General features: G+C 36.8%; 1 protein-coding gene across 2 annotated transcripts in view; it reads left to right on the forward strand.

Moving 5' to 3' along the window:
* The window catches only part of SEC63 (SEC63 homolog, protein translocation regulator), a 69,517-nt gene extending 58,457 nt beyond the window's left edge, over positions 1 to 11,060 (forward strand). For both annotated transcript variants that reach the window (XM_032408128.1, XM_032408130.1), the window contains 2 exons: positions 8,634 to 8,738; positions 9,983 to 11,060. In XM_032408128.1, the coding sequence (XP_032264019.1) occupies positions 8,634 to 8,738; positions 9,983 to 10,126 (249 nt within the window). In that variant the 3' untranslated portion in view covers positions 10,127 to 11,060. The remainder of the gene's footprint in view (positions 1 to 8,633; positions 8,739 to 9,982) is intronic.
* Positions 11,061 to 11,589: the final 529 nt, after the last annotated feature.

Genomic DNA, 11,589 nt, shown 5'->3' on the forward strand with positions numbered 1-11,589 from the left:
GCAACTCTATCAGTCTTAAAAACTTGTTTTCAACTTATTTTTGGGAGTTTTCACTGTTAGTGTCTAAAAACATATGCCTTTTGTTTTCCTGTCCAGAATTTAATTATATTTTACAAAAATTTATGATTTTCATACTCATTGGATTAGTGCTAAGATAAATATCTTTGGTCTTAAAAACAAATTTAAGAACTGATAATTAGATTTTTAGAATGGAATTTTTGATTATGTGGCATTATTCATTGTTAATGTCATTACTAATATAGTGATGAGTATATTTTATCTGTTTTTCTTGATTGTTTCATGCTACTTCTCTAGAAAAGTTCTTTCTGCCTGGATTTGGTAGACAAGAGCAAGCAAGGTTTTTTAGAATTTCAAGATAGTTCTGTGATAATTTTTTTTTAAAGATTTTATTTATTTATTTGACAGAGAGAGACACAGCGAGAGAGGGAACACAAGCAGGGGGAGTGGGAGAGGGAGAAGCAGGCTTCCTGCAGAGCAGGGAGCACAATGCGGGGCTCGATCCCAGGACCCTGGGATCATGACCCGAGCCGAAGGCAGCCGCTTAATGACTGAGCCACACAGGCGCCCCTGTGATGTTGATTTTTAATCCAAAAGTATTTTCCCCCCTTTATAACCAAGTAGTAAATGTGTGAAGTAGTTTGTTGTTGTTTATTTGATACTTAAAGTTAGTGTTAACTTAAGGGTATTTCTTGGATAGAGCAGTTTTATTATTATTTTTTTAAAATTTAAGTTTTACCTATTTTTGAACAGATCATAAATTCACCTAGTTGATAATATTTCAGAAGATATACAAAAGTACACTCATTGAAACATCCCTGTCTCTCAGTCACCCACTTTCCTTCCTGGAGGCCATCAATGTTATAAAATTTTTATGTAGTCTTCATGTGATACTGTATGTAAATTACAAGCAAATACACATGTATATTTTCTCCAGTATTACATATAAAATAGCATACACCTTTTTCTCTCAATGATATAACTTGGAATTTTTTCCAAGTTACTGCAGAAAAACCTTCCTCATTTGTTTTTACAGCTGCATTATACTCTTTTGTGTGGTTGTTTATTTATTTAGCATTCTACAATTTAATGGACTTATAAATTATTTCTTTTGCTGCAGTGAATAAACTCATATGTCATTTTGCACATGTACAAACATTTATAGGATAAATTCATAGAGTTAAAATTAATGAATCAGACGCTGTGTATATTTGTAATTTTGGTAGGTATCGCTAGATATTTATTTCTCTATAGGGAGAATGAATGTTTAAGAATGCCCTTTATCTCTCAGTATATCAGACATTTTGAATGTCACTGCTGATCAGAAAGGTGAAAAATGGCATCTTAGTGTTATTTTTTCCCCTCTCATCTTTTATTTTAAAAAGTTTCAAACCTATAGAAATGCTGCAAGCACACTACCATGAACTCCCATAGATCCTTTATCTACACTTATCAATTAACATTTTGCCTTATATTTAAGATAGTTTAATATCTTTCTCTGCATGTGCCTATAGACATCATGACAATACTTAAACATGTATCTCGTAAGAACAAGGGCCATCTCCTACATAAGCACAATGAAATTACTATATTCAGGAAATTTAACATTGATATGGTATTTAATGTGCAGTCCATATTCAGATTTCCTTAAATGTTTCACTAATGTCTGTTGTAGTTTTTGTTCTGTTTTTAAATTCAGGATCCATTCAAGGATCATGCATTGCATTTGGTTGTCGTTCTTCTTTATTCTAGAACTCTTCTTGGCGTTTTTGCTTTTAAATTTTTCATGCCATCAACATTTTTGAAGAGTCCAGGCAAAATATTTTGTAGAATATCCCTCAGTTTTAATTTGTCTCATTGGTTACTCATGATTATATTCATCTTAAATATTTTTGGCAAAAATACTACATAAGTGATACAACCTTCTAATGAGGCACATTATATCCGTTTGCCCCACATTGGTGATACCATGGCTGAACATTTAATTAAGGCTTTTCTCTACTATAAAAGGTATTTTTTTCCTCTAATCTTTCGGGTAATACTTGGACACTATGTTAATATCTTGTTCTCTACTAGTCTTCTGCCCACTCATTTTAATACACTTTGATGATTCTTGCCTTAATCACTTTTTACTATGCTGGTTTTACTCAGTATAGTTTAAATTTTGTCTCTCTCTTAAGAGTGAAACTGAACATCTTTCAGTGTATTTGAATTGTACTTATTTTTATGTCTGATTGTGACCATTGTTCATTTTTGTTGGGTTATTGGTCTTTTAATTGGTTTGGGGAATTATTGTTGTTTTAAATATTATATCCCTTAGTGATATTTGTTGCAAATATTTCTCCCCAGTTTGTTTTACTATTGCAGTTGTTTTTACCAGGTAAAAATACAAACATTATTTATTTGGGTTTTTTTGGTAGTGTGATTTAGTAATTTTTTTCTTTTATGATTTCTGTGTTTTATGGTATACTTAGAAAGGTCAAACTGAGATTAATTTTAAAAAATGATAGTCCCATGAATTTTCTAGTTTGTTTTTCCTAGTTTGTTTGTTTTAATATATAATCTTGCCTACAGAATCTGGATTTTGGAGATTGGAGGCAGATCACCAGAACATCCAAATGCCATCTTAATAACTTATTCTTCCTTTGTCTAAGTGGAAATGAAACTTTTTCTTTTAAGTTTTTATTTTAATCACCTGGTGCTTATCCAGGTGCACTTCTTAGTCCCCATCACCTTTTTCACCTATTCCCTGCCCACCTCCTCTCTGGTAACCATTGGTTCTCTATGGTTGAGAGTCTGTTTCTAGGTTTGTCTCTCTCTCTCTCTCTTTTTTACCCCCTTTTCTCATTTGTTTTGTTCCTTAAATTTCACATATGAGTGAAATCTTATGGTGTTTGTCTCTCTCTGACTGACTGACTTCACTTAGCATTATACTCTCTAGCTCCATCCATGTCTTTGCAAATGGCAAGATTTCATTCTTTTTTATGGCTGAGTAATAGTCCATTGTATGTATATTTCACATCTTTATCCATTCATCAGTTGATGGATATTTGATCTGCTTCCATAATTTGGCCATTGTAAATAATGCTGCTATAAACATAGGGGTGCATGTATCTCCTTATTTTTTTTTTTTTTTTAGGATTTATTTATTTTGGGGCGCCTGGGTGGCTCAGTCGTTAAGCGGCTGCCTTTGGCTCAGGTCATGATCCCAGGGTCCCGGGATCGAGCCCCACATTGGGCTCCCTGCTCTGCGGGAAGCCTGCTTCTCCCTCTCCCACCCCCTCTGCTGTGTCTCTCTCTGTCAAATAAATAAATAAAAAATCTTAAAAAAAAAAAAAGGTTTATTTATTTTAGAGAGAGAGCAGGGGGAGGGGCATGGGAGAGGGAGAGAGAATCTCAAGCATACTCCCTGCTGAGCACAGAGCCCAACATGGGGCTTGACCCCACGACCCTGAGACCATGACCGCTTTTTGGGTAAATACCCGGTAATGTGATTGCTGGATCGTAGGGTACTTCTGTTTTTAACTTTTTGAAGAACCTCAGTTCTGTTTTTCACAGTGGCTGCACCAGTTTGCATTTCCCACCAACGGTGCAAGAGGGTTCTGTTTTCTTCACATCCTTGCCAACACCAGTTGTTTCTTATGTTTTTGATTTTAGCCATTCTGACAAGTGTGAGGTGATATCTAATTGTAGTTTTGACCTGTGTGTCCCTGATAAGTTATGTTGAGCATCTTTTCATGTGTCTGTTGGCCATCTGTATGTCTTTTTTGAAGAAATGTCTGTTCATGTCTTCTGCCCATTTTTAATTGGATTACTTGTTTTTTGGGTATTGAGTTTTATAAGTTTTTTATATATTTGGATACTAACCCCACCTTTTTTTTTTTTTGAAGATTTATTTATTTGAGAGAGAGCAGGAGGGGCAGAGGGAGAGGGAGAGAAGCAGACTCCTGGCTGAGTGAGGAGCCTGACACAGAGCTCAGTCCCATGACCCTGAGATCATGACCTGAGCCAAAATCAAGAGTTGGACACTTAACCAGTTGAACCACCCAGGTGCCCCACTGGATACTAACTCTTTATCAGATATATCATTTGCAAATATCTTCTCCCATTCCATAGATTTTGTTGATTGTTTACTTTGCAGAAGCTTTTTTTTATTGTGATGACGTCCCAATAGTTTATTTTTGCTTTTGTTTCCCTTGCCTCAGGAGACATATCTAGAAAAGAGTTGCTATGGCCCATGTCAAAGAAGATACTGCCTATCTTCTCTTCTAGGACTCTTGTGGTTTCAAGTCTCACATTTAGGTCTTTAATCCATTGGAATTTATTTTTATATATGGTGTAAGAAAGTGGTCTAGGTTCTTTTGGACATGTTGCTGTCCAGTTTTCCCAAAAGCATTTGTAGAAGAGACTGTCTTTTCCCACCAGATATTCTTTCCTGCTTTGTCGAAGATTAATTGACCATATAATTGTTGGTTGAATTTCTGGATTTTCTGTTCTGTTCCATTGATCTACGTGTCTATTTTTGTGCCGGTACCATACTGTTTCGATCACTTCAGCTTTGTAATATAACTTGAACTCTGGAATTGTGATGCCTCCAGCTTTGCTTTTCCTTTTCAGTGTTACTTTGGCTCTTCAGGGTCTTTTGTGGTTTCATACAAATTTTAGGATTATTTGTTCTGGTTCTGGAAAAATGCTGTTGGTATTTTGGTAGGGATTGCATTGAATGTGTAGATTGCTTTGGGTAGTATAGACATTTTAAAAATATTTGTTCTTCCAATCCACGAGCCTGGAATGTCTTTCCATTTCTTTTGTGTCTTTAGTTTCTTTCATCAGTGTTTTATAGTTTTCAGAGTACAGGAATAGACCTCTTTAGTTAGATTTATTCCTAGGTGTCTTATTGTTTTGGGTACAATTCCATTTTTTGTAAATGGGATTGATTGCTTAATTTCTCTTTCTGCTGCTTCATTATTGGTGTATAGAAATGCAACAGATTTCTGTACATTGATTTTGTAGCCTGCGACTTTGTCAGTTCCAGCAGTTTTTTGGTGAAGTCCTTTGGGTTTTCTTTGTATAGTATCATGTCATCTGCACATACTGAAAGATTTCTTTCTTTCTTACCGATTTGGATGCCTTTTATTTCTTTCTGTTGTCTGATTGCTGTAGCTAGGACTTCCAGTACTGTGTTGAATAAAAGTGATGAGAGTGGACATCCTTGTTTTGTTCTTTACCTTAGGGGAAAGGTTCTCAGTTTTACCCCATTGAGGATGATGCTAGCACTGGGGTTTTGCATATATGGGTGGCCTTTATTATGTTGAGGTATGTTCCCTCTACACCTGCTTTATTGAGGTGTTTTTTTTTCTTTCTTTTAAGTAGTCTCCACACCCAGCATGGAGCCCAGTGCGGGGCTTGAACTCATGACCCTGAGCTGAGATCAAGAGTCGGATGTTTAACTGACTGAGCCACTCAGGTGCCCCTTGTTGAGGGTTTTTATCATGAATGGATCTTGTACTTTGTCAGTTGCTTTTTCTTTGTCTATTGGAATGATCATATGGTTTTTATCCTTTCTCTTATTGATGTGATGTATCACATTGATTTGTGAACCAACCTTGCAACCCAAGAATAAATCCCACTTCATCATGGTGAATGATTTTTTTAATGTATTGTTGGATTCATTTTGCTAGTATTGAGGATTTTTGCATCTGTTTTCATCAGAGATATTGGCCTATAGTTCTCTTTTTTTGTGTGTTATTTTTATTTGGTTTTGGTATGAGGGTAATGCTGTCCTCATAGAATGAATTTGGAAGTTTTCCTTCCTTTTCTATTTTTTGAAATAGTTTGAGAATAGGTATTAACTCTTCTTTAAATGTTTGGTAGAATTCTCCTTTGAAGCCATCTGATCCTGGACTTTTGTTTTTTGGGAGTTTTTTGATTACTGATTCAATTTCTTTGCTGGTTATCATTCTGTTCAGGTTTTCTCTTTCTTCCTGTTTTAGTGTTGTACGGTAGGTTATATGTTTCTAGGAATTTATCCATTTCTTCTAGGCTGTCCAATTTGTTGGCACATAGTTTTTCATAATAATCTCTTTATAATTGTTTGTATTTCTGTGGTGGTGATGGTTATTTCTCCTTCATTTGTGATTTTATTTATTTGGTTCTTTTTTTGATAACTGGGTAGAGGTTTATCAGTTTTATTGATTTTTTTTTTTTTAAAGAATCAACTCTTGGTTTCATTGATCTGTTGTATTGTTTTCTTTAGTCTTCTGGGTCATTAATTCGTTCCTCTGCTTCTTCCACCCTGCCATTCATTCCATCAAGTGTGTCTCGTTTTGTTTATTGAGCTCCTTATCTCTGCTATTGAATGTGGTCTGTGTTAATGGTCTCACTGATGTCTTCCACTCTTTACTCAAGCCCAGTGAGTATCCTTATGATCATTGCTTTAGGTTCTCTATCAGGCATGTTACTTATATCCGTTTTGCTTAGATCTTCTGCTGTGGCCTTGTCCTGTTCTTTCATTTGGGAGAGAGTCCTCTGTCTTTTCATTTTGTCTAAGTCTCTCTGCCTGTTTCTCTGTGTAGGAAAGTTAGCTATGTCTCCTGTTCTTGAGAGTAATGGCTTTTATTTAGAGGAGGTCCTGTGGTGCTCTGCAGTGTAGTGTCCCTTGTTCCCTAAGGCCTGGTGCTTCAGAGAGTGTCTCCAACGTGTGCTGTGTGGGCTTTGCTTTTGTGTTCTGCCTGCTTTATCTTTCAGGCCAGTTGTCTGCAGAGGGTCCCTTTGCCTGTTGGTGGGTGGTGTTTGGTCCGTGGCCTGAATGTGGCAAGTTTTAACTAGGTGTGTTCTGGTCTGCTTGTGAAACAAGTCTTGTTGCCACCGCCATGGGAACTGAGGCCCTGCCAAACTTGGGGCCCACTGTGCTGGGACTGAGGCAAGTGTAACTGGGAGGGGTGGTTCCACTGGAGTGCAGGTGTTCCAGGGGCTTGGTATAAGCAAGTTAGGTAATGAGAATTGGCACTTCCACTGCTTCCTGCAGGTGGTCCTGTCTTATGCTGAGAGGTGGGGGTGGGGGTAATGGCCCCAGCCAGGGGTCTCTCTGTGATGCCCTCTGAGATGAGTGAATACCCTCCCCACTGTGAGCCCCATGCGCTTTTCAGGTCACTGTTTCCATGCTCTATGTCCATGGACTGTTTGCCCTGCCTTTTCTCTGAGAGCAGCCCCAGTACCATCTGAGCTCTCCCAGAGCCAAGCATGCTGACCTTTAAAACTCCAGGCTTTAAGCCCTGCTGGTTGCAAGAACTCACGAAATTTGGGCCCTCTTGCTTTCCAAGAGGGAAATTCTTGGAAATGCTATGGGAATTCCTTTTCCCCATGCACTCCCCTATGTGCTGGTTTGTCTCTTGCTCTTCTCTGCAACTGCAGCTCCCTCCCTACCACAGTGGCCATGATCCATTTCTCTTCCAAACTATGTCTCCACGCTTCCTCCCTTCTTCGACATGGCCTCTTCTCTCTCTTCTCACAGCCCTTAGCTGTGGTGTTTGTTCTGGCAGTCTTCAGTTCGATTGCTGGCGTATTTAGGATGATTTGGTAGTTATCTAGTTGTATTCATGGGATGATGTGAGCCTAGGGTCCTCCTATTCCCCTGCCATCTTCCTTTCCCTGGAATTGAAATTTTTAAGAGTTTGTAACTCTTTGTATATATGAAGTTTATGATTTAATAGGAAATAAGTATCTTCTTGACCTTTTAAGGCACTGGGCATGTTTTAAAAATTTTTTTTTTATTTGAGTATAGTTGACATACAATGTTACATTAATTTCAGGTATGTAACAGTGATTCAACTTCTCTATGTTATACTATGTTCACAATGAGTATAGCTTTGGCTACTGCCTATCAGCATACAATGCTATTACAATATTATTGACTGTATTTTCTGTGCCGTACCTTTCGTTTACATGACTTATTAATTCCATAACTGGAAGCCTGTATTTCCCATTCCCCTTCACCCATTTTGCTCATCCCCTCATCTCCCCCCCCCAACATTCTCTCTGTCAACCATCAGTTTCTTCTCTGTATTTATAGGTCAGATTCTGTTTTTTATTTGTTTATTCATTTGTTTTTTAGATTCCACATATGAGTGAAATCATATGGTATTTTCAGCATTGGGCATTTTTAAAGGAAAACTCACTTCTGTGTTTCTCATTTCCTCACACTACTGTCACACTCACACCACTTTTGACACCAGGTGTGTGGGTTTTTACCCACACCGAGCAGTTCTCTGTCATACCAGCTGAGTGTCCTGCAACTTCACTCAGTGCTGGCACTGTTTATCTGGAGTTAGCTTCAGATCCCACAGGGTAAGGGCTCAGTTCCATAAGACTCCCCTTCCCCCATGTGCTTCAGATTTACAAGTCTCAAGTTGTCCCCTGTACTTCTGACCAGCTGGCTATGAATTGGGATTCCCATGATCCCCTCCTTGAGTCCGATAATTTGCTAGAATGGCTCCTAGAACTCAGGGAAACACATTTACTAGTTTATTATTAAAGAATATAATAAAAGACTTAGATGATGTTGTTTTTTCCATTTCTCAAAATACGGATTTTAAGTGCTGTTTTTTTTCTTCTAGGTAGAACTGAAGTTTCCTGCACCAGGCAAGCCTGGAAATTATCAGTATACAGTGTTTCTGAGATCAGACTCCTATATGGGTTTGGATCAGATCAAACCCTTGAAGGTAAGAATAGTGACTCTTTAATAAATATGGTTGCCTGTTTGAATAAGTACTAGGAAAGCATTTCTAGTTCTGAAATGTAGAGTAATAGAGGGAAAAAGATGTCTTCTCATACTTTATATATGATACACTCAATGGCTTGCTCTTTTAATAATAAACTTGAGTTGAAGGAACATAATGCTTTAGAACCTCGAATATAAGTTATTAGAATGATTTAGAAGGTTAAATATAAATTACTTAAGTGATACTCTTTTTTTATTTTATTTATTTATTTATTTTTTAAAAGATTTATTTATTTGAGAGCGAGAATGAGAGAGAGCGCACAAGAGGGGAGAGAGGGAGAAGCAGACTCCCCGCTGAGCAGGGAGCCCGATGTGGGACTCAATCCCAGGACTCCAGGATCATGACCTGAGCCGAAGGCAGTCGCTTAACCAACTGAGCCACCCAGGCGCCCTTAAGTGATACTCTTAATGTACTATAATATGCTATGACTTTACAGGGCCTCACCAACTGGGTTCTGGGTTTTTTTTTGTTTTTGTTTTTGTTTTTTAGAAAAGTACATGTATTTTCCCACAGATTCTGTTGGAGTGTTTATTAATTTCTGAGATTAATTTGTTTTTTATCATCTTACACATTTTGTGTAAGTATCATCTGAAGCACGTTCCTATCAATGTTTACCAGTTTCACTTGAGGTTTTTATAAAAGGCCTTCTGTTGTATAACGTTGTGTTGAAGTGTTGTTGCCTGGTGTACTGGAGTCCCAGAGTAAAGGGAGCTGGGAAAGGCAGGCCTGTTTTTTTCCCATGAGGGTACCATATTTCTTTCCATTGTCTATAGAATTTCACTTCATGAGTATGGAGGCTGCAAAATACTTTTTTGAAAGTCACACTTGAGTTTTTCTTCTCTCAGCAGACTTATTAAGACATAAGACTTACTAAGACATAACTCAGTGTTCTTGCTCAAGAATCACAATTATTAATCTTTCATTGTACAGAATAAATAGTATAGCTTCTGTAGAATTAAAATGTCAAACCGTATTTGAAATTTAACTGCGTTCGCATATTAGATTACCTTTTTATTTCTGGGATGAATGTCTCTTGTAAATAAATATGTTAAATTTAGAGTTAACAACCATAAAGTCTGTTTCTTTATAATTGCTGTGGTCAAAGAAAACCTTTTCTTTATCAGATATTTCTTCCATTTTTCCTCCCAAAATTTCTGATGTGTGCATTTAATTCTTCTTTATAGTTGGAAGTTCATGAGGCTAAACCTGTACCAGAAAATCACCCGCAGTGGGATACAGCAATAGAAGGGGATGAAGACCAGGAGGACAGCGAGGGCTTTGAAGATAGCTTTGAGGAGGAGGAAGAAGAGGAGGAAGATGATGACTAAGCAATACTATGAATGGACCACAGTATTTGCAACTTTTTGCTGTTTTGGAAGTGTATAATAAACCAGAAACAGTGCAGAACTGATGTTGAGGGAGGTGTTAGTTCTTTACTAGAAATGGGTGCATAATATAACTAGGCAGTGGTGATGCCTTGGTACAGTCTGAAAAATGCTTAAGGCTTGTTAAAGCCTTTCAAGTATGGGATGGTGCATTTATTTCATCGGCAAATGATAATAAACCCTTTGTTATAACTGTCCAGAAGTGTGGGCTATGTATTATCTGATCAATTTATGGTCCCAGTAAAAGTAAAGGTACATGAAAACCAATCTATAAGTGAGCAGTTTTTCTTTGTTTAGCTTTAGTTTTCAGCAAACATGAAAGTATGATAAACACCACACATGTTTTTAGTAACATCTACTCAAGTTTTAATCTTTTGATAAGCTCTGTCATTCATTTATTGACATTTTGCAGTGATACAAGACTATTTATGACAGCTCCATTCATAGCTTTAAACTTTTTATTTTTACCTGTCTTGGTCATAAGTTGGCATTCTGTCCCATTCCACATAATATAGAGGGCTACATTTGGGGATTTTTCTTTTCTTAATTGCCCAGAGTTATCAGACAGATTATAAAAAATGGCTTTTAATGGCTTAAAACATTTTTAAGCCTCTATTAGCAGTTCAGTGCAGGATCTAATTCTTTTTATAAGCTATAGGTCTAAAAATGATTGTGGGACCATATGTTCTCTGATGTTGGTGACTCATGTTATTAAACCTTTTTTAAAAGGTTCACTATAAAAGCTGAAATACATTCTTAGCTTTTAATCCACCTGACTCAGAAGCCTTTTAAGGAAAAAAAAAACACATAACTTGCAAAGGAGGCATTTTTTTGTATTCATTTTGGACTCCTGTCAATAAAATAGAAGTTTGACTCATTTTACGTTTGTAATGGTGTGTGTCTTTTTACTTCCAGAGAAAGGATATAATAGGATAATTCACTCTTTCAACTAAAAATTTAATAATGTACATTACTGCAGAAGTGATCACTATTTCTGTATGGTATAGAAAAGCCCATGTGTGGGAGGAATTTCCCCCTCACACATTGCAACCCAGAAGGATAGTGCTTATAAAGAGTAGAAGTGTATACATGATGAATCATTGAGGTAAAATGAATATTTTTATTACTAGATACTGAGGAAGCATATGTCTGTAATATTATAAGACTGATTGTAATAGTCCTCGCCTATCAAAATCTCCATAGGCCAAAGTACTGTTGGAATACTAATTTGTGACCTTATTGATTTAAAAGGTTGCCACATTCCATGCAGAATTGGTATTTTGTTACTGCGGTAGTTGGAAATAAAATTTGAACATTACCAAAAACATGAATGGTTTTTCTGGTTCTAAATTTAGGATATAATTTCTACAATATACTCAAAGCAGTTTCTTCATTGGAATTTCCAT

Source organism: Phoca vitulina, unplaced genomic scaffold, assembly GCF_004348235.1.
Source record: "Phoca vitulina isolate PV1807 unplaced genomic scaffold, GSC_HSeal_1.0 scaffold9, whole genome shotgun sequence".
NCBI lineage: Eukaryota > Metazoa > Chordata > Mammalia > Carnivora > Phocidae > Phoca > Phoca vitulina.